This window comes from Aspergillus udagawae (assembly GCF_001078395.1).
Source record: "Aspergillus udagawae IFM 46973 DNA, scaffold_1, whole genome shotgun sequence".
NCBI classification, from domain to species: Eukaryota; Fungi; Ascomycota; class Eurotiomycetes; order Eurotiales; family Aspergillaceae; genus Aspergillus; species Aspergillus udagawae.
In genome coordinates, this window is record NW_025091264.1 from 291236 (window position 1) to 317451 (window position 26216).

The window sequence follows — 26216 nt, forward strand, 5'->3', positions numbered from 1 at the left end:
TAGCCATGGGATATAGCTCCTATTAACCCAGGCTTTTGATGGGCAAAATCAAATCTTGTAGCGACCCTGTGTTATTGGACTTGTCTAGGCTTTTCCAGGTTCATCTCCGGACAAGACGTTGAATCTTGAGCTTTAGCCTTTGGTCTTGGATGCCAAATACCCGACTTATTCCCTCATGGTACTTATCTGCTGTCGTCCAAGGATGGCTTGATTGAAGAAGCAATGCTGAGGCCGTTATAGGCACCCTGTGACGCTATCTGTTACGATGCAAAAGGAATCAACTTTTGTATTAGTTGGCTGATTATCATGCAAGTACAAAGCAGGATGCTATTCCCATATTCTTTTCCCAATGCAATGTCATTAATCATTAAAACCTCCTTGGAGTCAGGTCAGCTCGCAGCGTCCCATAGTGCGTAACCCCATTCCCAGCCAGCGCAGTGCCCAAATGTCCGTGATTGAGCATCTTCGGACGAGCCAACAGTCGTTCTGGGTGTGAAGATCTCACAATCGGTCACATCCCGACCGTGCCAGTGCTGCTTCCAACCAGGATTGGGCTGGTCGATGGCCGGCATCGTCCGCAACCCTTGTAGAGTGTCATCGTTCGTATATCCTTCTACGGACCCCAGTTGAGGCGAGGCATTCCGGACGACCTGTACTGTGTCCATGAAGGAGGATTTGGAAGATATCGCGTTGCATGCCAACAATCGCCAGCGATCTTCCCGCGTGCTCTGGGAGAGGACCTTATGTAGGAAAGTAGGACCCAAGAGGACGAGATGGTTCAAGTAGATACTATAATCATTCGCCTCATCTATTTTCCTGTCAGCTTCGAAGACGTAGGTATCTCAGATGGAAAGAACGTACCAGAAGAACTGGGATACAGTTCACACGGATCGGCCGGTAATGAAGCTGGTCTCAGCGACCTCCAGCGACTATCTGTACGGGGAAACTCCTGCTGAATTTCGTCGAACATGCGCTTGTATTCGTTCCGCACGAGAACCCAAACAGATCCAAACTCCTCCACCTCCCACGGAGCCATCGAGCCGAAACAAAGCCGCCACATCTGGTGGATAGTGAAGTTTTTGTACCAGGTGGAAGACGTCCGCTTGGGAATTGACGGGTTGCAGAGGTCATCCGCCGGCTCTGTCCACTCTCGTGCGCCAAAGACGTTGCAGTACGTTTGTAACCGACACAACGCTCGCAATATCCGTGCCTTTTCCGTTGGTGAGAGTCGCAAGGGAGCGGTTTGCTGCCGTGGAAGGGGTTGGATTTGGCTCGGGTGTCTCGCATGCGAGCAAAGGTGGTCTAATAGCGTCTGGAATGTCTGATGAAGGTGAAGAAGGTCGACACTATCGGAGGGGTTCAGCTTGCTGGGGACTGAATCGGAGATGCGCTGGCGATCGAGAACCTCGATTATCCTCTGTTTGTTGGCTGATTCCTCGGCATGGAGACCGGCAGATTGAATGGCCATAATAGGTTCTTCCAGCCCAACTGCACCATAGTGTTCTCGTACCAGGCGATCGAGAATGCTTTTTTGGGAGAAACGGTAGGTGATCCGGTATGCTGCGGAAACTCGGATAAGATCGTGGAGGGTTTCAACATCTGGCATAGACTCTAGGATGTGAATCCTGAGCTCTGTTGGAAGAGTTTCTAACGTCATGATTGTGTAGAGGTGTCACGAGAGGATGAGAGTGAAGAAGGACGATACGACTTTATTGATCATATTATGCAATCGGAGCTGTAGTTGTACCTGGGAATAGTGGGAATAGTGGAAGAAAACCAGAATATATAAAACAAGTCATAGCTGCTGATCTCTGGATTTTGGATTCGAATCATACTACTCCTTACCACCATTCAAGCACAAAATTCTGGGGTAAAGGATGCCGCTGATGTCTTGCTGCTATTCTTGCTCTCCCCACAACGCGCTAATATGGGCAAATACTGGGGCCGAGGATATCCAGCGCCCCACCGGGAATGACGGCAGCCAGGAGGCGGTCATACCGGAATTGGTGCTGATAGGCTCTCCTCGTAGTTTGTTAGGTAAAATATTGTTCCTACCCTCATCATCTGACAATGTTAATGAGCTTTAGCTAAGTTCCAGTTTAGTTCTAGACCAGTTGCGTGCTTTGTCGAAAATTTCACAGTCAACTGGATGGGCCTTGGCCCCAAGAAATGCCTCATCATGACTTTCCCCCTTACTGCGCTTTTAGGTAATAGATTGATTCTATGGATCAGATGACGTCAAATAGTTCGGACACCTTTCTTCAATAGCTGGATGGAGATTGATTGAGGAGACATTACAGGCAAATCTGCGCCAGGATATCTAGATCTATACAACGCATGAATTGACTCAGATCTACAGCTAGTACAGCAGAGCGTGTCCATGATACTTTCTCTGCTCTTCATCCTTCGTCACAGATTTTACCCCGGTCCTCTTCGGAAAGCCATCGAATGACCGAGCGTACGTGGCAATCGAGTGTGCGACCAGCTGTGTACTTGTCAGTAATCGTTCTCGACTGTAGAGACACAGACAACTCTTACCTTGGTATTCACATCCCAGGCAGTGAGGTTCACATTGCTTACGTCGTCACAGAGCTGGTGGTAGCAGGGATCAAAGGCATCTCCAGCGACACCTCCGAACATCTTCTGCTCTTCCTCTGTCTTGATCACCTCAGCTCCAGTAGCGATTCCGCCGCCGGGGATGCCATTTCGGATGAATGCATCATAGTCGCTTCGTCCATCAAACGGGATGTAGGTGGAGTTCAACCCGTGAGCCTCATAGAATTCGGTGTAGAGGTCGCGCAGCTGTTCCGATCCGACCGGGTTAACCGCGTTGGTGGCGTTGTAGACCTGGTAGGCAAAGTTGGGCGAGGCCAGCATGTCATAGTCCATAAACAGCCGGATCTTCAGGTTCTCAGCCTCTGATAGCACCGAGACATAGTAGTCCGACCCCAACAGTCCCTCTTCCTCCCCAGCCCACCAGGCTAGACGTACACAGTTATTGACCCGGTACTGAGGAAGCAAAGAAGCGATCTCCAGTAAGGTCAAGGAGCCCGATCCGTCATCGTTGATGCCAGGGCCTTCCATTACACTGTCACTGTGTGCACCGGCCATCACGCAATTGTCTGCATCTCCTTCTTTTGTCTGCGCAATGATGTTGGTGGTGGTGATGGTCTCCACCGTCGCATCCATATAGGCGATCGCATCGACCTTCTGACCGTGTCCGAGTCGTTCTAGGAACGGAGCCGCATCGCTGTCAGAAATGCCAAAGGTAGCCACATGGTCGGGAGACGGAGTGCCCAGAGTGCCTCCGAGGCCGCCCTTTTCGTTGTTGAAAATCACCGCAGCCACGGCTCCGGCCTTTCCAGCCAAGGCGGACTTGGTACCAAAGGGACAGCTGCCTCGGCTGATGAATGCAATGGCACCCTTGAGCTCTGGGGGGTAGTCTGCCGCGTCACAGCCCAGGCGTGAGACGAGCACCAGCGGTCCGTACACCGGTTCGTGGTTCTTGGTGGGTGGTGTCAAGCCCATGGGGAGAGCAGACTGCGGCACGGTGTGGCCCAGCACTAACCGTGATTCCAGCACATTGCCGGTAACTGCAGGGAAGGACTGATTGGAGATGGTGTAGTAGTCGTCGAAATCCGCCAGAGTTGCATAGATGTAGTCCAGCGTCCCCAAATGCCCTGTGGTCACGTGAGTAAGTTGCCTTTTGTAATAAGCGACATCAAACAAATCAAAACGAACCTTTACTGCCAATCACTCGTGTGGGATGATTATATTCGTCAGTCCCAAGTTCTGCGATGCTATACAGGTGCTTGGCTCTTTTGAGTAGATTGCCAACATCGATCTGGCTTTGCAGTGCAGAGGAGCTGATCAACTCCTTCCCAGCCACTGGAATTTGGGGTTCCGAGGCACCGAAGAGAGGGAGCTGAAGAGCGGCAACTTCGGTTGTGAGAGCAAGAGCGGTGGCCAAAAGGTGTATTGGTGATGCTAGCATTCTGAACATCAGCAGTGGTGTGCAATTGTCAAGAGCAATGTCATATAGGAGGAGTAAGTAGGAATCATGATGGTCATGAGTCAAGGGAATGGCTGTCGTGTGTGGGGCATTGCTAGCAGGGGGAGTCCAATCACTGATAAGCGTCGCTACAGCAACAGATGAGATGGATAAGGTATCGACTATCTCAGCCACTTGTGCTATCTGTGAAAGGAGATAAGACCTGGATATTATCGCCAGTATCCTTTAGTCTAGATACCTGAGGCTCTTGTTGACACCTATGCGATAAGGCAGCCAAACCCTCCCTGGTGCTATCACGTGGTCTCGTCTCGACAGTCAGTGGACAATTGTTTAGAGGTATGATTCATCAGCCTCAGCAAGGGATGGACAACAATGATCAATTCGCTTTCCAACAAGTCCTCATCTTCTACAAGTAATGCCCTGTCCGACACGATGAACCGTCTCAGTTGTCCAAGTGAAGCATCTTGAATATTTGTCAGAAAGAGTAACCCCACATTGAGGGGAAATTAACTTGGTTCTTCCCCAGCGCACACGTAACACCTTGTCCATCCATCGTCTGGGGAAACGTTTCTGTGACTAACATCAACTCTATTTCAATTGTGCTTAGGGACGCATCATGCAGATCACCACGAATCTCCTTTATTACCTTTGCGACCGGTTCACTCATGGCTGAGAAATTTGCCGCCCGGAACGGGTGCAACATCAACACCCAGTCCGCATACCATTGTCTCGAGGGAGTCTTTAGAAACGTCTCGCACGAGGCTTTACCTCTGCGTGCAATCCCAATCCTCCGGTCAAGTGTAATAGTTGTGGCCGCGGCGAACCTGAATATTGGAAGGCACATGCTCCCGCTGCTACACAGAACAGCGAGAAAGTCTATGAATCCTGATTGGCACTATGTGCAATCATGTACCTCTCCAACAAGAGCTGACAAGGTGATATCCGATGCCAGTGGTCATGGCTTGTCATGGGAATGCCGACTCTGAACCACTGTTTGCCATCTTCCAGCAGGCTGAGAATGACCAGCCAGGTGACTTGGAACTGGCATTCTCTGTACATGTAGAGGGTAGGTCTACTAGACAAAAGCTATTGGTAGTGGCAACCTCGGGGGATAGAAGTCAATCAAAGAGCATTCGGATGGATTGTCTATTGGGTATCATCGTATGGCATGACTACTACAGGTGGTACGAGCGAGGGTTCTCAACCTGAATCCCCAGCCTCTCCCACCAGCCTTCTACTCCCATATCCTCTCGGCCACTATACATATCGATCAGTATCAATTCCGCAACAGTCATGAATGCAACTTACTCGGTCTTCTCATTTATCCAGGGTTCGGCCTGTCCTTCTGCAGTGTTCGGGTTGCGGAATATGACATTCAATTTCTGGTGCCAGTGAGCTTCAGCCAACCCTCATCTTTTTCGTATTTTCGAGTATGGAACTTACCATGCCAAGGGTGAGGTGAATGGCTGCAGGCGGCGGTGCGAACTCTTCCTCCGCTCTCCGTCCTTCAATCAACGCTTGGATATTCCTGGCGACCACGCCGGCCTGCACGGATCCTGGCCGAGCGGCCTTTTGCGCACCAGTGTCGGCAATGTCACCGACAGCAAAGATATTCGGAAAGTTTTCATCTTGTAGTTGCAAAGTAGGCCGAACCCGAATGAACCCGTTATCCGGATTGATCAACGATCCAGATCTGGAAGGGGTCAAACTGGTCAAAAGGTCATTATTAGGCCGTTGGCCCGTTGCGAGAATGACGAATTCCGTCGAAACCCTGCCGCCGTTGCTAAGCTGCACGTCAAATGGCTTTCTATCGGTCGGGAATCCTTCTACAGGTACGCTGACGCGAGCGTTGACAATAAGTCTACAGGAATTGAACTCGTCAGTCAAAGTTCAGTGCTGGGTAAGACGACCATGTAAACATACCTGACCCCGAGCTCGTCGAATCGCTTTTCGATCAGCTCGTGCAACTGCTCATGGAATAGAGGCATGACTCGTGCCCGAGACTGTACAAGAGTGACCTCTTTATCGGGATAGTACTCCTTGAGGTCTGTCGCCATCTGTACGCCGACAGCGCCTCCACCGACAATCAGTATCGACTTGGCCCGCTTGATATCGGCCTGGTGGTTTCGTAAGTACTCCACGGAGGACACCTTGTCGTCATCTTTCATGCCCGCCGGCTGAGCGAGCCGAGTTCCAGTGGCAATGGCTAGATACTCGTAGGGGATCTGTTTGGAATCCTGCCACTGGCGATCCAGCGTCACAAATCGTGGGTTTACTGAAAGTACTCTCGCTTGGACCACTGCATGTGTGGACGGACGGGGAACAGCGGAGAAGATTCCGGTGTACGGGATGAAAGCTTTATGTTCTTGACCGGGTACAATGGCAAAACGTGGCTGAGATGAACAGGTTAGCGACATCGAGATATGAAAGAAGAACCCTTACAAAAGCAAAGAGATGGTGAAAATGGCTATGCGGTTCAATCAGGAGGACCTGTAGAGAATTAACATGTGTATCCAGGCCGCAATGGAGTATAAGTACCCGATGTGTTTCTGGGACGACTCGTGCCAGCTCTTGGGCAGTGGCCTTAACGCAACTTGTCAGTATGCAATCCATTCTGCGTCACTTGGTGAAAAAGCGTACTCTTCCAACATATGATCCTCCCACGACAATGATATTCTTCAGAGGTGCTGCCATGTTGATTGATGTTCTTTGAAGTCTTAGGAATTAGTGTGTAAAGCAGAGAATGAAGAAAATGAGGACATGGCCCCCGACGCCGGGGATGTGCATTTATATATCGGCATTGGAGGATCGGATACACACCCGGATCAACAGGGCAGAGGCATGAACTGATTGATAAGCGTTATCAGATCCTCCCACTTCTGCCTGGTAGTTGCCTGTTCCCGAGCATCATATCTCCGAGCTTTGAACTGTCCTACTCCATTAGGCATCAGGTCCGAAAACGCCGAGCCGGGCTGCTTAAATTCTTATCCGGCAAGCCACACATCAACAGCTGTTGCTCCGGCCACATCTACGTGATGAGTTTTATAAAGTAGTAAGACTGCAAGGCTATGCTATAAATTCCCATCGTGGATGGTTTTGCTCTCTCTGGGATTTTTTCCTAATATGCTTCTTATAGCTCCAGCCTCAGTATGACCTGTATATAAAATGTGTTCCCTATCGATTCTAACCCTACCCTTAGCAGTCTGACTTTTCATGGTATTATACGTCTTACTGCTTTGGCATTTAGGTCGTTTCATCCGTCTTCGTCGTGTCGCAAGTGCCAGGCTAGACAGGTGGGATTGTACCATGCGGCTGACCCCAGCCACAGTTTCAATATGACTCACTTCAAATCATCCTACTCTGCCATTATTTCTGTATAGAGTAGTTCCGTTCTCAGTATTGGCATCTTATGCCTGCATTACCTTCCAAATTGTCATAAAATGTCCACGTTTCCGATATCGCAGGACAATCCGTTCCAGACTTTAATTACTGAGACGAATAATGATGCGGTGAGTACTATTCAAAGAGTTTCGGAAGAGAGTCCCACGTTAAGCCTCTCTGTCAGGCTCAATTGCAGTCCCACTACGAGACTCACCGAGTAAATCGAAATGCACAGCAAGCTGCGAAGATCCTGGCACCAGACTTCGCAGGCTGGAATCTCGACGAGATTTTAATGCGCCTTGACGGCCCTGCAAAGGAAGAGGGATTTATTGATCCTCGTAACTGCCTGGTCATCTGGGCCCGGCCGTCTTCTCCAATTCGTGATCTGATAAAGTTCGTGCAAAGCGAACTCAGAAGCGTTGCACCGAGTGAGTCCCTACACTTCGCAACACTTTCTCGCGGCCAGGAGACAAGGCGCTCACCATATTCTCACAGCCCTCTGGTTTATGCCCTCCGAGAATCTACATACAACAGTACTGGAAGTAGCCCATTCTTTGACCGAAGAGCAGATTGAGAGTCTCGTAAATACTCTGCAGTCATCACAGGGCGTGACCACGTCAGATATTGCAGACTATGCGTTCGCCCATCGAACGCGCCTTGTAAAGCCCATGGTGGGCTTTGATTCTGCAGCCATGGCACTGACCTTTGTCCCAGCCGCTGGAGACGCTTCAGATGTGCAATGCAGTACCGAAGATGAGACCTACAGCTATCATCATCTTCGTCGTGATATATTCGACATGGTTCGGGCGGCTGGCATCCCGGTCGCGTCCCGGTACATTGTTCCTTCAGCCCATCTCACCATTGCTCGGTTCGTCACTCAGGACGGCTTCGTCAAACCAGGAGATGCAGTGGCAGAGGGACAGGTTGACCCTTTGAAGGTCAAAGAGCTGATTGATAAGATTGACGAAATTAATCAAAAGCTGCAGGACGAATATTGGCCTAGTGAGAATGGAACAATCAAGGCTGGCGGAGAGTGGCTGGTTGGCCAGGAGAAGGGCTTGATCATTCGCAGAGGCCGTCTGTGGTATGGTGGTGGCGACGATGTACAGCTTGGAAAGGGCTATTGAGTCTGGATCTGTATTAATAGGGTTCTAAGGAAGGTCATAAAAACTTGACGGAAACGGACTGAATATACCTCTGTCTCTGTTCTCTACGATATACAGGTTACTACACTCAGAGTTTTATGAAAATCCATCCAATGCAGGAGGTGTAAAGGGAGATAGGTCTATAATCGAGAGAATAATGGAGTTGTGTCCCTTTACTATAGCCTATCTGATAACTCGGGAAAGTATTATTCAATAATAGTCCTTGAATTCTCCAATCCCATACTTGCTATACTCCCGCCCAGTGTCCAGTCTGCTTGATCCTGTCCACTGCCTTCCCGAGATCTTCCATGTACTGCCTATGTAGTGTCTGTCGCAGGTGTTGCGGTATGCTGGGGTATGCAACGCGCATGACACGAACAGTGGCCTGAAACTGGAGCCGGCTCAATACAGTCGGTTGCAGATCGTACTCCTTGGCCAGTCTTTCCGGGAGGAAATGCATAGTCAAGAGGCGCGACAGTGGGGCCATGACCCTCATCCACAGAGGGAGATGGACCGGATAGAGGAGATCGCGACTCAGTTTCCGTGCCATATCGGTGACCTCCAATGTCTCGATATTGTGGTTCCAGTACTCCCAGAATTTGTCAAGCGTGGCTGGCCACATCTCGGGAGGCATCCGCAGGGAAGTGGCAAATACCGCAGATTGTTCGTAAAGTGCTTCCAGCTTGTGTCGGGGCAGCTCTCCAAAGAAGGTCTCGTGGACGACTACGATGGCGACGAACAGGGTAGCAGCGGTCCACTTGTGCAGCTCCGGATCATTTGCATCGTAGTCTTCTGACTTGACTCGGGCATGATAGCGATGGATGACGGAGAAGATAGCGGCCTTCTCCTGCCGAGTGCCAAAGACGGCTGCATTGATAAAACGGGCTGTATTCCGGAGACGGTTGGGGATGCGAGTGGCGAAGCTGGAATGGTCGTAGCTACCTTTGGCCAGGGCAGGATGGGCAAACTGACAAAGGATAGCGAACTGGCCACCGAGGAGATAGATATCTTCCATCAGGAACGTCTTCAGGTCTGTGGGTTCGGCAATCGTGTCGTAGATGTGTAGAGATTCAAACGACTGCGCCGCCTCTGTGAGCTGAGCAGTTCCCTCCTGGACCCGAGCCATGACTTCGTATCAGGAAATGCACCTGAACTTGTAGTGTGTCAATAGTGCGATGTTGTTATATGATATTGACTAGGGTATGAAAGAGATAGCCAGACCGAGGAAGGGAATCCGGGGATATGTATTCAGCGCATCTGATACTAGACCGGAAATGCGATCAGCACTCCAAAAGGCCAAATATGACATTCTGGGGTCTGCCAATTATATCTTCGAGAAATGCCGATTCTCCTCGTCCATCATTTAGTCCTCAATCGGATAAGGCGGGGTTGTGCATGTGAAAAGGCATATGAAGACCACGGAGGCCTGTCAGGTGCAAAGAACCGATGGTTTGGAGGAAAAAGAACAAGCCCAACAGCAAATAGTAATTCACTATCGACTGAATGGAGTAGGGGAGCTCTAAATGACCTGGTTCCAGCAAGACCCCTGCTCCATCGAGGTCAGCAGGGTTTGCGACCTGGATGAAATGCCATTTGACATGTGTCAGTCTTCGTTGCGGAGACTCTATCAGTTGCTTATACACATTTATATTGTGACCTTAAGGGGACCAAAATAGTGTTTCGTAGAGGTACATGCACCTGTGAGGGCTACTGTATCAGGGAGAGAGTCATTGAGGAGTCCATACGACAGAAAATGACCCAGCGACTTGCCAATGCAAACGTTCAGTCAGTGGCGCCATCTGGCAACAGACTTGGTGTAGATCTTTAAAGTAAGGTCCGTATTTTCTCGGCCAATCAGTGCTTGCAGATGGATAGCGAGTGATATGATGCTGGATGAACTCAAAACTTTAGGAGCTATAAATATTCGAGTGGCATCCCACACCTGTTCTCCTCGTGCAGTTGACGTACTCGAAATGTGCCTCACCACGTTTCAGTACTGAAACTTCGTGCCAGGTGCGGAACTTGCGCTGGTCTCCGAACTTCTTTGCATGTCTTATGGCTCCAGTATAGATAGCCAAGTGGGAGGGATGTGACTTGGCCCAGTGTTCGAGGTCTGCAAGGTTACGAAAAAATCCGGCCACGCAAGACTCTTTAGTCTCACGCGTCTTCTCCGGTGCCAGAGACGCGAGTGGGCGATTGCAGAGATACCGTAACCCCATAGCGCCACTCTTCTGGGGATTATCCCATAGATACGCCAATCCAGATCGCAGAGTAGGCTCCAGCGTCTCCTCGTATGCTCTGGCTTCGTTTTCTTCGCAGTTGGCCCAGAATTGACCCGAGCGGATGTGGACGAGGTTGTCCGGATTCGTGCCTACTGCATGATAATTTTGCGTCTCGCGGTGCGAGGTAGTCGCTGCTGGCACCTGTGTCTTTTCAGGTTCTTCGTTCTCGGCGAACTGATCTGTGGCCGAGGCAGGGATTCGATCGCGAGCAGCCCCCCAATATGCAGTCAACGTATGTTCCACAGTCGATACTCCGGGCAAGCGCGCCAGTCCCGGCAGATAGTCGAGGCCTGAATAGTTGGTTTCGACTCGCGACAGATGGCTGGAAAATCGCTCACACCACAAGCCAACAGACTGTCGATGGGGAGGGTTTAATTGCTGGTGGATGTCCACAAGGCTCAAGCGTCGTATACTGTCCTCATACTTGCTCGCATCATTCCAGTAGCACACCCAAACTGTGGAATTGGGTACATCATCGCCGTCAAGAACCTGAAATTGTTCGATCGATGCAGGTGCGCTGGATGCATCCTCCACCATCCATCGCTGTATGCTTTCGACCGCCGCGTTAACGCTCTCAGTCAGTGAACTCTCATCGGTTTGGGCCTCAAGTCGTTGCACCCCAATGTATGCGGTGAAGACACGGTCTATATCAGCCGGGAATTGAGCCATCCATCTCGGAACGGGCGGACGATGCCCCTTGGGCTGCTGAAGTGGGAAGACTCGTCTTGTGCAGCTCATTGCGGTGTGCGGATATGAAGTTGTACCATGTTTCTCCTTCAAAGACAAGTGCAAAAGCACAAGGAAAAGGGCATTGCGGTCTCACAAGAGAAGATTACTTACCTCGGATAGCATCGTATAACCCCGCTTTGATCGGAGGTCTCTATGTCGAGCTTACCGTGTAAACAGTCCTCGCTTATAGTAATTGGTCAACTACGATCGCATTATTTTATGCATGTGGCCTGTATTCATCGATCCAGGATTTGTCATTTTTCTAGTCCATTCAGGTCATAGATTTTCAATCGCATTCAATGACCGGGGTCTAAACACGACCGTAATGGATAAAAGAAAAAGAGAGACGCATCTCCCTAGGAACAGATAAGGTATTCTATCCAAGGGGCCTACCTTTGTCTCCTTCGACAGCCGGGATTTATGGTAATGGTGTAAGTAATATTCATCTTTTGTACACAGTAAACTCAAGCGCTAAAAATGCCAGATATGCAGCAAGGAATATCACACCGGCTATCCTCCCCAGGCCAAGGATAACCACTAAGAAGAAGCCCAAGGATGACACCCACACAGTGATTAGATCGAAAAGGACAAACGTGTCTGATTGATTCCTTGTATTACCAGCGAGCGCCACCACGCCGGCACAGAGGGTCAAGAGGAAGATATTGCTTCCTGCAGTAGTGGCCGCCATGATGTTGACATGACCGCGAGACCCGCTGAGGACTGCAATCAGCTTCTCAGGCAAGGTGGTGGCGAAAGACAAAATGGTCAGACCAAAGACAGTTCCGGAGAGGTGCAAGGAATCGGCGATGCTCACGGCACTATGCGACAGAAGATACCCAGCTAGTGATAGAGTGATGAGGCCAAAGCATAGCTTGGTGATGTGGTACAGAAGGCTCCTAGTCGACCGTTCTAGGATTTGGTCTGACTGAGACTCAATCAAGGGGGTCGCTTCAGTCGCTGAATCCACCACATGATCGGTCGGCCCTGCCTCACTGTCGCTGTCCGAGAGCTCGGGTGCCGTTGCGACTCCTTTGTAGATGGCATAGAGGATTGACATAACATAGATGCCAAACAAAGCGATCAGAAAGCCCCCGACGATTTCGTTCAGCTGGTTGAAGAAGGCCAGCACCACGAACAGCGTCGTAATTGCGAGAAGCACTGCGGCATATAATTTGGCACTCCGGTCAAAGTCAATATGAGTCGGATGGAACAATAGACCGAGTGAAAACGCGCCCAGGACGTTGGAGATGCTCGAGCCCATGAGGTTGCCCAAGGCCAGGGGAGTGCGACGTTGCAGAATGGCAGCAATCACCACGGCGAGCTAATCGAACCGTCAGTTTGCATAGGAAGAACTGAAATACAAAGTTGACTTGCCTCTTCATACTCCGCTCCTGCCGTCAGCAAGGCAATAATTGTCTGCGAAACCCCCAAGGAACGGCCCACGATGACGGTGTGATCAATGAACGTGTCGGCGCCATAATCAAGGACAAAGATACCAGCGATAAAGACGCCTATATTGAAAATGAGGCTGTCCAAATCCATTTCATCGTACCCACCCTGACTAAGCTGGACAAGTAACTAACTATAGCATCTTTTTGGTCGAAAGAGAAATGAGGGAAACCTGCCCGAAATAGGAGGCTATTAAAGTTTTTCCGTGCGGCGGTGCATTTATCCACCAGCGATGCTACTATATACTGGCCCGGTCTTCATCTTTCTAGGACCATCCTGAGTCATGATCAGTTAAGCTAAAGACAGGGTTGCATTGACTGATTCACATCGACTAGTAAACTCGATATGCAGATCGGCATTGGCTTGTGTGTGCCGCGGGGAAATAGCAGAATGCGGGGTTGGTCGCATCTATTCAATAACATTAGCCTTTGTACCCCTGTCAGATCGTATCTGCAGGTGATGAATCAGGCGGCACCGATGCAGCTGGCGATGGTCTGGCCAGTGGTCCTGATAATCCCGGACGATGGCCGAGTCCACGACTCCAACATCCTAATGCCTTCCATCACATCCAGTCGTCCATCGACCCAGCTTGTGCCATCCATCACGCACAAATCATGCCCTGAGTGCAGATTCAGATATACGAGGGCCAAGACATACAGACCATTGCCCGATGGCGCTGAAATTACAGCAATGCTACGGTGCCCTGGCTTACTGTAAGAACTCGTATTCTGCCGTGCCCAGAGAGTCTAAGTATGTGATAATGTGTTCTCTGGGGTTTGTGAACTACCAGCGAGGCCTCTATACGTTGTGAATTGGCCTCCCTGAAGAGATTGGTTAAAATAGCCATGCTGGGCATCTCAGAACGATGGCAGGCATTGGCTGGCAGATACAACTTCTTGACGACTCGGTGTGCCAGAATTCGTATATGCATGGCCTCAGACTCTGGATTTCGACCGGAGTAGCTCCCTCAAGAAGCATAATGCGAGCCTTGAGTATCATTGTAAAAGATCCCTCGCATGTACTCAATCGTAGAGGTTGGGGGGGGGGGGCTCGATAGTTGTATATAAAGCCTCTTGCTCCTCTGTCTGGAAACACAAGACCAACAGCAGCTCAACTCGAATTTCAATTGCCTATTCCAGCAGAAATGAGGCGCTTCCTTGTCTCATTTGCCCTATTATGGCTCTTCAGCGCTGTCATTGCTGTTGACAACCACCTGATTGACCTGCAGCCTCTTCCTCGACATGCTTGGGACCGGGATGCTTTGCACAAGAGAGATGATCCCGCTGGAAGTGTGGCACTCCAGGACCATGAGCAGTTCATGTGGACTTCTGGCAATGGTATTTAGTAGACCACCGTTTTGAACTGCGGACTGACCTTGCCAGAATTGAACACCAAAGTCACTGCAGTGAGCATGGTTGTTTGGTCCAGACAGGATGAACGCATCCTGGACATGGACAAGATTTCCTTTGCCTTGGACTCGGTCAGCTGCACCGATGGGATGACCCTCAAGTTCAAAAACCGGCTCTTCTATCTTGCTGCCAAGTTCGCATGGCAGTGGGTTAATTATAACGACATGCGCAGTTTTATAATGGTCTCCAGCTGGGAGGGATGCGGTACTCCCCGCGAGCGAGACCCCTGGGTGGTCAGAAACGCTGTTTTTGATGACAAGGGCTCGACGGCCAAACTGGCAGCGACCAAGAGTACATGGCAGAAGGTATCTAACACGACTGTTCTTGATTTTGGAGATATCGTCCTCGGCCATCAGGGCACTAAGGACAAGCGGTTCTTAGATGTCAGCCTGAACAAGGCCTTTACCCTGGATCTCAGCTCCTCTTTTCCCACTGAGATTGTTAACTGGACCATGAACACCCCGTTCGTGGATGCCAGTCTCGCCATCAACTGCGTCAACTGCGGCACCACAGGCACTCTCGCGTTCGCCGGCCATGTCGAAGCGAGTCTGTTTGGTGGGTTGGAGAAGTTCGAACTGTCCGCTACACCTCGTAACATTGCGGCGAATCTGGACCTGAGCTTGGAGTTCAAAGGTGAGGTTGATTTTGATGGCCTCCCCGCTCCAGGTAAGGAGTGGACGCTGGTGGAGCTGCCATTACCCAGTGGCTGGCGGGTTCCGGGGGTGTTGACGTTCGGACCCAATGTCAAGATCAATGCAGGTTACACTATTGAATACATTGGAGGCGAGGCATCTGTCACTACAGGAATCTCAGCCAGGGTGCCCGATAGCTCGGTGGCCAAGGTTGATTTGGCCAGCAAGAACCCGGTGACCATCTCCGGATGGATTCCAGAAATCCAAACCAAGCCTATCGAGGTCGAGGCCCAAATTCATGCGAGAGCAAAGCTCTACACGGAAGTTGCGGTGGCGGCCAGCATCGAAGTCTTCGGTATCCAGCGCCCTTCTTTCTTGGACTTGATGCATGGTGCAGCTGACAAATGTTCCAGATAATGGGCTGAACGTCGAAGTGGGCATCAAAGTCCCCGATATTACAGTGACTGCGTCCGCGGGATACAGTAAGCTTCTATCTGACCCAGATCTCTTCGAATACTGACTCTGTCATCAGACGTAGCCGGCTTCTGCGCCAATGATCCCAACAAACCGTACGGAGTCAAGCTGGATGCCACGCTGGGTGCCAGTCTGGGGCTGCAGGGCTACACAGAGGTGAAGGGTGAACGGGACGTGTTTCTGGACGTGACTCTGTACGAGACGCCGACACTGTACACGTTCCCCGAGCTCTGTCTGGCTGCGGGAGAAGAGTCCCCCGGTACCTGCATTCCTCAGTCAGACCCTCTGGATCCCGACGATGGGGTGGCTGCGGGCATCCTTCGGAGAGATACATCAAGCTCAGTCGCGCTCTCCAGACGGGATGCAGACAGCGCCTTTTACCTGGGTCGGGATCCATATTACCTCGCATGCGACGAAGGCCGCACGAGACAGATCTGGGTGCAAAAGTATCAGCGCCCCTCACGGCTGAGGAACAACCTTGCTGTCCCTATCATCCAGCCAGGAATGACTTGCAGTAATAGCCCGCAGAACCAATGCCCTGCTAGCACCTGGAATATCAAGGAGGTTCCCAAGGATGACCGGGCTGGCGTGACAAGACAAGGATGGGCCTGTAAGTGCCCTGACCTGATGCACAGAGACACACTGACAAATGCAGCGGAACATATTTATGAGGGCAACTGGGTCCGTGACTTTATTGACTACTTGGTTAAGAACTATTATCCAGCGACGATCGAGGATCCGACCGTCCAGGACAACACCAAATGCAAGGGAGCGATGAACAGTTTTGGCATCCAACGCGATATCAGCACACCCAATCCTACTGTCGCGTTCAACTACTCGGAGGCGTTGATGCAGAATCTGGGTACCGTCCATACGGCGTCTACGCTCATGGCGATTTTTCCCAACAGACAAAATGGCATGAAATATACTGTGAGCTTCATGGATATCGACCGCAAATGCGGTAATGACTGACTCGCAGCCAGATGTTCGCCGGTAATGATATCGATGCCAAGTTCAAGACGTCTGAGAAGAATACCAACCAGCGAGTGTGCTCTCTCGGACGCATCGTCACCGTCTGTCAGTATATGAATTATGGGGAAATTCGGACTCGGATGAAGGCCACCGTCGCGGCCATAGAAAGTCTTTTGTCAGTCTTCTCTGCAATCTCCTCCTTGTTAGCTCCACGTTGACCGTTTAGCAGAGACAAGATGCAGCAGGATGTCAACATCTATCTTCCAAGTCCCCTCAAGAATGAGACCCTCAAGACGGCCCACGCCAAGTTTTTCGAGGAGAAGTACAGGGGTGGATTTCGCAATGCTCGGGACCGACTCCAAGACTATGCCAGCTGGCTCCAGGGTCAAGCTGGATTCGGAGATCTCGATCAAGCCACGAAGGATGAAGTGGCCAAGCTTGCGAGCAATCCCGAGTCTCATTGCAAGGAAGTATGGCCGTTGTAAGGATTAATGTGCCAGGTCTATGGGGACATATGTTGATAAGATATATATTTGTCTTGAGATTTGTCCTCTTGCGCCACTAGTTCACCTTGATTATATATCTGTTGAGACACGCCACAAAATTAAGGTCCCAATATGTGTGATACAAAGCAACGAACGCAATTACTTCCCATCTATTCAATGAATGCCTGGATGGATATCTCAGCAGTGACTGGTTTAGGAGCCTTTCCGATTCTTTCCACCAATGTAGCGAGTAGAATCGAGGCCATTTATCGCAGAGACTCGCAACAGAAAGTCGGAGAGCTCCGTGTTGCTAGTGCTGATGGCAGTTAGACACCGCCACTGCTATACTTGGAAGCATACAGGGTGAACACACGTCTGATCCCCTAGTTTTTCCCATTTCGCAGGCCCATCTCCCTCCTGGTGCGTCTCCTGATCTGCGGGGGACTGGGACCGACGCCGGCTCGAGGACTGCGAAGTGTCGTGTAGCTTGGCAGTTTCAGACATGATCCGTTAAGACAATCATATACTCATTCAAATATCCAGATGAAGAGTGGTACAATGCTGGTCCGAATACCTCTGTGGTATACGGACAGCCTTACAAAAGGACCATCATCGGACCGATGACCTCACCATTCATCAATTCCCGATCAGATTGAGTGTCTTTCTCGTTTCCCCGCATTTATGCTCAAAGTGTGCAACTTGTGCTATGCAGCTGAGTCAGCACGGATGGCCGCAGAACCATCGAGATTCCGGTGGATCTTTTCTCCATTCCTCCGTCTCTCTCCCTCTCTTTCTCCGCCTCAAACAAGGCATAGCAAGATCCAACAAGTTGCTGCCCCAGTGTCAAATGGAATGACTTCATTTTGGCACGTTGCATCTCCTTTTTTCCATCGACTCCTCTGCACAATGAGGCTCTTTGTCTTGCCGCTCGAAATTCAGGATATTCCCTAATTTCTCCTCTATCGCACCTGATCTTAATTTGACAGCAATATTTCATCCTCTTTCCGCTAACAATGGCAGACCCATCCGTGTCGTTGCCCCACGTCCGAGATGACCAGCGAGAGGCTGAGATTCTATCACAGCATCTTCATCCCCAATTCACCGGCTCGCTTCATGAAGAATCTCCCCTTCAGGCCCGTGCTGCAGCTGAGGCATCCTCCAGTTCAGACACTCCCGAGCAACAGTCGTCGCTGAAGCTTCTGGGTGGGGATGTCCATCGCGATCTCTACCGGCTCGAGGCCAAGGCCAAACAATCTCTACAGGAAAGACGAGCCGCCAGCTTCTCCTATCCCGTCCGACCTCCCGATGATGCGATAGAAGAAGGCGTGGCTGCCATGGAACCTGGCAGCTTTCGTCGGCACTTTGTACAACAGAAAAAGGGTTGGGCCAGCGATGCACTGGTCGCTCGCTCGTTCCTGGATTTTCTCGACCTGTATGGCAGTTTCGCCGGAGAGGATTTAGCGGAGACAGAGGATGAGTCTGCGATTGCAACGGAAGATCTCGAGCATGAGCCTGAGCGAAGACCGCTGCTGGGCCGGCGGAGAACAACTCGAGCACCTCGCCCTGGGGACGCGTCTCAGGTCAAGACATTTTTCACGCTACTGAAAGCGTTCATCGGGACGGGAATTATCTTCCTGCCCAAGGCCTTTCTCAACGGTGGCATTCTCTTCTCATCGGTCGCTCTGGTCACGGTCGCGGCGGTCACAAGTCTCTGCTTCCATCTTCTGCTGGAGTGTCGCAAAGGACATGGGGGCGGTTATGGTGATATCGGTGAGCGTATAGCAGGACCTCGATTCCGATGGCTCATTCTGGGATCCATCACAATTTCCCAGCTTGGCTTTGTCTGCACAGGTATCATCTTCACCGCGGACAACGTTCGAGCGTTCCTGTCAGCTGTATCTAAAAACTCCGAAAACGTTCTGTCCACCAACATCCTGATCGCACTCCAATTAGCGGTTCTTGTGCCGCTGGCATTCATCCGAAACATCTCCAAACTGGGACCAGCGGCGCTCCTCGCGGATGTTTTCATCCTTATGGGTCTTGCCTACATCTATTACTACGATATTGCGACCATTGCGTCCCGACACGGGTTGGAATCGTCAGTTCAACTGTTCAATCCCAAGTCATTTACCTTGACCATCGGTTCCTGCATCTTCACTTTCGAAGGAATCGGTCTGATTCTCCCCATTCAATCGTCCATGAAACACCCGGAGAAATTCGATAGGCTCCTCTATACTGTCATGATCATCATCACTGTGCTTTTCACGGCCGTCGGCGCTCTTTCCTACGGCGCGTTTGGTTCCGACACGAAGATCGAAGTCATCAACAATCTTCCCCAGGGGGACAAGTTTGTGAATGCTATGCAGTTCCTCTACTCGATGGCGATCTTGATCGGTGTTCCGGTACAGCTGTTCCCCGCCGTTCGGATCATGGAGGGCAAACTGTTCGGTCAGGTGTCGGGCAAGCGAGACCCTTCGATCAAATGGAAAAAGAACATCTTCCGATCGTTGATCGTGCTGGCTTGCGCCGTGATGTCGGCCGTCGGAGCTGCTGACTTGGACAAGTTTGTTTCGTTGATCGGCTCGTTTGCTTGTGTTCCTCTGGTCTACATCTATCCAGCGTACTTGCACTGGAAGGGGGTAGCAGACTCTCCCTTGGCTAAATTTGGCGACCTTACAATGGTGGTGCTGGGGTTTGTCTTCATGATTTATACGACGTTGTCTACTGTTTCAGTATGGATTCAAGGGAACCAGTGAGTTATGCATCGCTTAGATAGCTGACTTGAATTCTCAAATCAACATTTTTCGCCCTGATGCTCTTGGTGACAATGAGCTCACAGTGGGCCCTGCATTCTTTTTGCGTAGACTAAACATGGTTCGATGTATCGGAACAAGACAATTGCATGCACCAATACATGAACATCGATGCATTCGTTTGGCCCTTGATCTGCTGTAGTGCAGGCAGCAGTGCACTCTATGGCTCGATTCTCATCCTACCTCGGAACCCGACTTACCGATTGCGCTAATGGCGATCAGATGTTATATCTGAAGGACTAATCCTCCGTAACACTCATTTAGTGTGAAGTTTTCTCTGCTCAGCATCGGCGACTACCAGTATAATGGACGTCGTGCTTGATGTTCTGGATACCTTTGTCTTCGACAAGTTATATGCGTTTCTTCTACCCGCCAAATCATTTGACCTTTTGGACCAGGACTCGCTGCATGATTACAACCGTCATATCAATCGATATGTCAGCCTCACGCCAACCCCGTACGCCGCGCAGAGCAGCTGGTCGCGAGACAATATCTTCCGGCAGTGTTTAAGTCTTTTCGTCACGATCTGGTTAGTCTTGGTTGTCTTTATTCAGACCAGGAGCCATAACTGGCCTGCTTATTGACATCGTCCCAGGGGCTTCGGGCTTCTGCTCTACTTGACCACTGCCACTCTCTCCTTCGCTCTGGTCTTTGACAAACGCGCGATGCAACACCCCAAATTCCTTCGCCATCAGATACGTCTTGAAATTGGGCAGGCGTTGCGCGCAATGCCGGCGATGGCGGCCCTGACAGCTCCTCTCTTCCTCGCCGAAGTGCGTGGATACAGCAAGCTGTACGATTTTCCCACCGAGAGTCCGTTCCCCCTCTACACCTACCTACAATACCCGCTCTTTATCGCATTTACAGACTTTGCAATCTACTGGATTCATCGAGGACTCCATCATCCGGCCATCTACAAACGCCTGCACAAGCCGCATCACAGGTGGATCATCTCCACCCCCTATGCGAGCTATGCCTTTCATCCAGTGGACGGCTGGAGCCAGAGTCTTCCATACCATATCTATCCGTTTCTCTTTCCACTGCAGAAGGCGGCGTATTTGGGTCTGTTTATTCTTGTAACCATCTGGACGGTCATGATTCGTAAGTCACCCGAGATACTATAATCTTTGAGGCAGTCAAATGCTTATGTTGGGATGAATGCGCAGATGACGGAGAGTACGCTCTCGATTCACCTGTGATCAATGGATCGGCCTGCCACACTATTCACCACTACTATTTCAACTACAACTACGGGCAGTTCACTACGCTTTGGGACCGCATTGGAGGGAGCTATCGCAGGCCCAATCGGGAGCTGTTCAACAAGCAAGAACGGCTGAATCAGACCGAGATCCAGCGGCAAGTTGAGGAGATGGAGAGGTTGGTAAAGGAGGTTGAAGGATACGACGATCGGTGTTATGAGCAAGACAGCAAGAAATCTTCTTGAGGTAATCTACTTTTGTGTAGAGGGGGTTAGAGACCAAAGCCAGGTGTCTGGTGGTGCCCATGACATCCGCCGGACCCAGTGTAATGATGTTGGCGGAAGGCGCTGTTATCCATGTCCACAATTTGCCGTCCCTTGAATATGTCTCCACCAGCGCCTTCTATGTACGTTTTATACATGTCTTATAGAAAAAAAGAAAAGGACAAAAGCTCTCTCTAATTTAAGGAGGCAGCTGGTGTGCTTGAAAAGCTTGCACTACAAGTGGATCTTCCTGTTGTATTCCGGAATCGTTCCACCATAGCTGTCTACAGAAGGCGTAGGGCAATAAAAGCAACGACTGAAACGAAGAACTGACCGGCCACGAATCAACTCTTCCTTGTCTAAAAGTTACGATATCAACATGCAGTCTTTCAGACGCACTAACTACCATTTCCCAAGACGCACATCGCGGCGGCTGTCCACGGCATGTCAAGGATCAGGACTCAAGATCAACGCCAACAGATTATGGGAAACGATACACGAGACATGTCAGTGGGGAGCTGCTCATCGCCATGGCGAGTACGTGAACTGTCAGATTTCCGGTCGACGAGTATAGCTCATCACAAATAGGAAGCCGATAGACACTGGGATGGCTCGTCTCACGCTGGATGATAACGACGCGCGTGTGCGGCGGTGGTTCGCCGCAGAAGTCGAAAAACTCGGATGTTCGCTGTCCATAGACCAGATGGGGAACATGTTTGCACGCCAGAAAGGCAAATTGCAGACATCCGCTGCCATGATCGCCATGGGAAGCCATCTTGATACCCAGCCACGGGGCGGTCGGTACGATGGCATTCTGGGGGTGATGGCAGCGCTGGAAGTGTTACGAACGATGAAAGAGAACGGATTCCGAACCAACTACGACGTCGGGATTGTCAATTGGACAAAGTGCGACCCTGTTCCCAATTCTCTCCTCGTACTTTTTCTAACTGACTCCCAGTGAAGAAGGAGCTCGATTCCCCAAGTCAATGTGCTCCTCTGGGGTTTGGGCTGGAGCCATTCCGATCGAGAAAGCCTGGGATCTGCGTGATATACATGACTCGAGTGTCACCCTAAAATCTGAGCTCGAGAGACACGGTTTTCTCGGCCAAATCGAGTGCTCACATACTGCTTCTCCCCTCGCGGCGCATTTTGAGCTCCATATCGAGCAAGGCCCCATTCTACAAGAGACAGGACGCTCCATCGGCGTCGTTCAGGGTGCCCAAGGGTACAGGTGGTTCACTTTTACAGTCAAGGGACGCGATGCACACACAGGCACGACGCCCTTGAGTGCCCGTCAAGATCCCCTACTTGCAGCCTCACGAATGATAGCCGCGTCGAATGACATCGCTCAAAAACACAATGCTCTTGCTTCGACTGGGATTTTCAGGATTCCTTCTAACGCATCCACCAATACGGTTGCATCCGAGGTTTCCTTCACGCTTGATATTCGACACCCGCAGGATAGCGTGGTGCATGCAGTGCAAGAAGAATGTCTGCAGGCCTTCTCTGCCATTGCCGCTCAGGACGGAAAAGGAGTCACCTTCGAGTGGACGTTGGACACCGATTCTCCTGCTGTGAAGTTTGATCAGGGGTGCCTCGAGTCCATCCAGGCAGCGGCCAACCACCTCGTTGGCCCCGACCAGTGGATGAACATATCCAGCGGCGCTGGCCACGATAGCGTGTATACGAGCCATCACTGTCCGACTGCTATGATTTTTGTTCCCTGCCGCGATGGTGTCAGCCACCATCCGACGGAGTACTGTAGTCCCGAACACTGGTAAGTGGTTGTCCATGTTGGCCATAGTTGGATGCTAACTCTGATAGTGCATTGGGTGCTCAAACCCTGCTGGAGGCTGTTGTTCACTACGACCAGGCTAAGGTGCAAAACGCTTGAAATGATGAATTGAGTCAATTGAAGACAGTTTGCAGAGGAGTAGACTTTCATATATTATAATACCCTCGCAAATGTAGAGTCCGAAGTTCTGTCCTGAATGGTGTAAGAGTACGTTGCTTATCATAGAGCCTAGTGATTTTTAAGCAACACAACCAGAAGCGTTCATATCCAAAATATTCAGAATGGCCGGCAAGAGTGACTGCGCCAGAGTACATTTATCCGCAGTTTTCATTTCAGTTTTCCCATCTTCCTTCTGTTGCCGTTATTCCCCCACTCCCAAGAATGTTCGTAGAAGGCGCTCTTTGTTGAGAGAAGGCACAGAGACCCACTGACGAGACCACCCAAATTATTCAATCTATATATACTTACACAGTATTAATCATAGGTCCATGCATATCCTACCTAATCATTGCAACCACCTTCTCCCCTGCCAAGATGTCTCGTCGCCCAATTTACTTGAATCCTTCGGCGGCCGACGAGCGCTGCGACTTTTCGAATATCCAAGGCCTCAAGCATTTCCATCACTCTCTCCCTGATTACCGTCCAACGCCATTGGTCTCCCTCCCTGAAATTGCAGCCGTCTTAGGAGTCAAGGCGGTTTTCGTCAAAGACGAGAGCAACCGCTTCGGACTACCTTCATTTAAGGTTTTGGGCGCATCATGGGGTTGCTATCGCGCTGTGGTGTCACATCTGGGGCTACCACCGACTGTCGCTCTTGAAGCTGTGAAGCAGCGGCTCAAGGAAAGCCCAGTCGCTCTCTTTGCGGCCACCGAAGGAAATCACGGACGAGCAGTCGCCTTTATGGCAAAACAGTTGGGGGTCACCGCGCAAATCTTCGTCCCCGCATCCATGGATGCGGGGACGCGTAACCGGATTGCGTCCGAGGGCGCTGAGGTGGTCATCAGCAACGGCGACTACGATCAAGCAGTCCAAGAGGCATGGGCCGCCTCGCAGAACGATGGTGGACTACTAGTCCAAGACACCGCATTCGATGGATACGAAGAGGTCCCAGCGTGGATTGTGGAGGGTTACTCGACAATGATGACGGAGGTCGATGAACAGCTAAGCCAGCTTGGTCTGCACAGCACTTTGACTGTTACTCCTGTGGGAGTCGGAAGTCTGGCGCATGCCGTTGTCAGACACTGCAAGTCTCGGACCACCCCGATGGCCGTTGTGGCTGTTGAGCCGGACAGCGGACCGTGTCTCATCTCCAGCCTCCATGCCGGCAAAATGGTCACAGTCAAGACTTCAGAAACGATCATGAATGGAATGAATTGTGGCACGGTGTCAGCCACCGCATGGCCCGATCTGCAGCGAGTAGTCGACGCTGTGGTCACGGTTTCATCGTATGAGAGTCACTGCGCCGTTGAGTATCTGACATCTCATAACGTACGCGCTGGTCCTTGTGGCGGGGCATCCTTGGCCGCCATCCGGCAGTTGAACGCATCAGATCAGGCCGCAATTCTACTGCATAGGGACGCTGTGGTGGTACTGCTCTGCACCGAAGGTGCCCGTCCTTACTCCGTTCCCCGTGATGTGGCCGTCGAGGACGTTGTGGGGTTGACGCAAGCCCTGACACAAATCGACTCATCCAACCCGACATTGTCTGTGGCTGATGGTGTGGGGGAGACCGAGATCGCCCACTATCTCGCTGCTTGGTTCGCTCACCGTGGGGTAGAGTACCATCGCGTCGAGCCGGTTGCCGGTCGGCCATCCATCGTCGGGGTATTGCGTGGGAGTGGCGGCGGTCAGTCGTTGATGTTCAACGGTCACATTGACACTGTCAGTTTGACTAGCTACGAGCACGACCCGTTGTCTGGCCAATTGGGCGAGAGGCAGGGCAAGCCAGTGATTTTCGGACGAGGCAGTCTGGACATGAAGGGTGGACTGGCTGCTGCTCTGGCAGCTCTCGCAGCGATCAAAGCCAGTGGTCGCACCCTTCGTGGGGATGTCATTGTGGCAGCTGTATCCGATGAGGAAGATGCGTCCCAGGGAACGCGCGACATTATCGCCGCAGGATGGCGTGCCGATGCTGCAGTGGTTCCTGAGCCCACCATGGGGGCAATTGCAGTTGCGCATAAAGGGTTCGTCTGGGTGGAAGTGGACATTCTGGGTGTTGCCGCGCACGGCTCGGATCCTCAAGCGGGAGAAGACGCGATCCTTCATGCGGGTTGGTTCCTGCAATCTCTGGAGCAGTATCAGACGCGATTGCCGATCGACGATACCCTGGGACAAGCCTCTCTACATTGTGGACTGGTCAAGGGAGGTCAGGAACCTTCCTCGTATCCGGAGCGTTGCACCATCACCATTGAGTTCCGTACAATACCTGCTCAATCCAACGATTCTATACTTGGGGACATGAATGCTCTGTTAAGTGACATTGCAAAGGAGAAGCCTCGCTTCCGATATGCTCCGCCGCGCCTCACTGTTTCGCGACCGACACAGAAGCTCTCAGCGGACCACCCGCTAGTCCAAAAGACAATAGCATGCGCCGCTGAGGTACTGGGGGCCCGTCCTGAAGTCGTCAGCGTACCCTTCTGGTGTGACGCGGCTCTTCTAAGTGCAGTGGGAGTCCCTGCAATCGTATATGGCCCATCAGGGGCCGGACTACACAGCAAGGAGGAATGGGTGGAGGTCGACAGTCTCCAAAGGATGAGCAGAGTTTTCGAAAAGTTGATCCAAGAATTCTGTGATTGAAAATATATTTTGTTAGATCTGTGGGAACTGTATAATAGAGAACTCCTGGAAGACAAGACGAATGCTTCTTTCACTAAATGTGACTGAAACTCTTGTGGTCTATAGGCTCTTCAGATGCGTATATAGTACCTGAGGTCACTACCTACAATCGTCCTATGTACTGGACAATGGAATCACAGACGTAGCCGACACCCTGCTGCAGTCCTCCACCAACGGATCCAGATCGATATTGTGGAAGTAACGGGAGTCAGATAGTAGCAGACAGGCGTATGCCATATTATCTACAGCACTTATAAATGGTCATCCGCGGTATGGTTCGACACTGTAATTAGAGAAATGTCACCTTGCCAGTTACTTCATGGTGTCTGGACAGTTGCGGC

At 51.1% G+C, this 26216-nt stretch overlaps 12 protein-coding genes across 12 annotated transcripts; 6 read left to right on the plus strand and 6 right to left on the minus strand.

The window, feature by feature from the left end:
* Window positions 1-389: 389 nt before the first annotated feature.
* Window positions 390-1657, minus strand: Aud_000079 (uncharacterized protein; the record flags this gene model as incomplete). The annotated part of the gene is made up of 2 exons (XM_043285596.1): window positions 390-808; window positions 862-1657. 2 exons carry the CDS (start codon window positions 1655-1657, stop codon window positions 390-392), a joined length of 1215 nt encoding a protein of 404 aa, XP_043141531.1.
* Window positions 1658-2359: 702 nt separating this feature from the next.
* On the minus strand, window positions 2360-3994 carry Aud_000080 (M28 family metallopeptidase; the record flags this gene model as incomplete). The annotated part of the gene is made up of 3 exons (XM_043285597.1): window positions 2360-2485; window positions 2539-3680; window positions 3742-3994. The coding sequence occupies 3 exons, from the start codon at window positions 3992-3994 to the stop codon at window positions 2360-2362; spliced, it is 1521 nt and encodes a 506-aa protein (XP_043141532.1).
* Window positions 3995-5187: 1193 nt separating this feature from the next.
* Window positions 5188-6706, minus strand: Aud_000081 (NAD(P)/FAD-dependent oxidoreductase; the record flags this gene model as incomplete). Its single annotated transcript, XM_043285598.1, has 7 exons — window positions 5188-5269; window positions 5321-5394; window positions 5456-5873; window positions 5936-6405; window positions 6455-6502; window positions 6551-6595; window positions 6653-6706. The coding sequence occupies 7 exons, from the start codon at window positions 6704-6706 to the stop codon at window positions 5188-5190; spliced, it is 1191 nt and encodes a 396-aa protein (XP_043141533.1).
* A 746-nt stretch (window positions 6707-7452) lies between these two features.
* Window positions 7453-8520, plus strand: Aud_000082 (uncharacterized protein; the record flags this gene model as incomplete). The annotated part of the gene is made up of 3 exons (XM_043285599.1): window positions 7453-7521; window positions 7578-7821; window positions 7889-8520. The coding sequence occupies 3 exons, from the start codon at window positions 7453-7455 to the stop codon at window positions 8518-8520; spliced, it is 945 nt and encodes a 314-aa protein (XP_043141534.1).
* A 265-nt stretch (window positions 8521-8785) lies between these two features.
* Window positions 8786-9664, minus strand: Aud_000083 (oxygenase MpaB family protein; the record flags this gene model as incomplete). The annotated part of the gene is made up of 1 exon (XM_043285600.1): window positions 8786-9664. The coding sequence occupies one exon, from the start codon at window positions 9662-9664 to the stop codon at window positions 8786-8788; it is 879 nt and encodes a 292-aa protein (XP_043141535.1).
* Window positions 9665-10445: 781 nt separating this feature from the next.
* Aud_000084 (phenylacetaldoxime dehydratase family protein) lies at window positions 10446-11558 on the minus strand (the record flags this gene model as incomplete). The annotated part of the gene is made up of 1 exon (XM_043285601.1): window positions 10446-11558. One exon carries the CDS (start codon window positions 11556-11558, stop codon window positions 10446-10448), a length of 1113 nt encoding a protein of 370 aa, XP_043141536.1.
* A 433-nt stretch (window positions 11559-11991) lies between these two features.
* Aud_000085 (sodium:calcium antiporter) lies at window positions 11992-13091 on the minus strand (the record flags this gene model as incomplete). Its single annotated transcript, XM_043285602.1, has 2 exons — window positions 11992-12870; window positions 12993-13091. 2 exons carry the CDS (start codon window positions 13089-13091, stop codon window positions 11992-11994), a joined length of 978 nt encoding a protein of 325 aa, XP_043141537.1.
* A 1051-nt stretch (window positions 13092-14142) lies between these two features.
* Window positions 14143-16970, plus strand: Aud_000086 (uncharacterized protein; the record flags this gene model as incomplete). The annotated part of the gene is made up of 7 exons (XM_043285603.1): window positions 14143-14335; window positions 14381-15394; window positions 15453-15521; window positions 15572-16123; window positions 16169-16443; window positions 16497-16660; window positions 16715-16970. 7 exons carry the CDS (start codon window positions 14143-14145, stop codon window positions 16968-16970), a joined length of 2523 nt encoding a protein of 840 aa, XP_043141538.1.
* A 1013-nt stretch (window positions 16971-17983) lies between these two features.
* Window positions 17984-19726, plus strand: Aud_000087 (putative amino acid transporter; the record flags this gene model as incomplete). Its single annotated transcript, XM_043285604.1, has 1 exon — window positions 17984-19726. The coding sequence occupies one exon, from the start codon at window positions 17984-17986 to the stop codon at window positions 19724-19726; it is 1743 nt and encodes a 580-aa protein (XP_043141539.1).
* A 362-nt stretch (window positions 19727-20088) lies between these two features.
* On the plus strand, window positions 20089-21227 carry Aud_000088 (sterol desaturase family protein; the record flags this gene model as incomplete). The annotated part of the gene is made up of 3 exons (XM_043285605.1): window positions 20089-20312; window positions 20379-20884; window positions 20950-21227. The coding sequence occupies 3 exons, from the start codon at window positions 20089-20091 to the stop codon at window positions 21225-21227; spliced, it is 1008 nt and encodes a 335-aa protein (XP_043141540.1).
* A 397-nt stretch (window positions 21228-21624) lies between these two features.
* Window positions 21625-23139, plus strand: Aud_000089 (M20 family metallo-hydrolase; the record flags this gene model as incomplete). Its single annotated transcript, XM_043285606.1, has 4 exons — window positions 21625-21782; window positions 21834-22151; window positions 22204-23022; window positions 23070-23139. 4 exons carry the CDS (start codon window positions 21625-21627, stop codon window positions 23137-23139), a joined length of 1365 nt encoding a protein of 454 aa, XP_043141541.1.
* A 435-nt stretch (window positions 23140-23574) lies between these two features.
* On the plus strand, window positions 23575-25836 carry Aud_000090 (putative diaminopropionate ammonia-lyase; the record flags this gene model as incomplete). The annotated part of the gene is made up of 1 exon (XM_043285607.1): window positions 23575-25836. The coding sequence occupies one exon, from the start codon at window positions 23575-23577 to the stop codon at window positions 25834-25836; it is 2262 nt and encodes a 753-aa protein (XP_043141542.1).
* Between the last annotated feature and the right edge of the window lie 380 nt (window positions 25837-26216).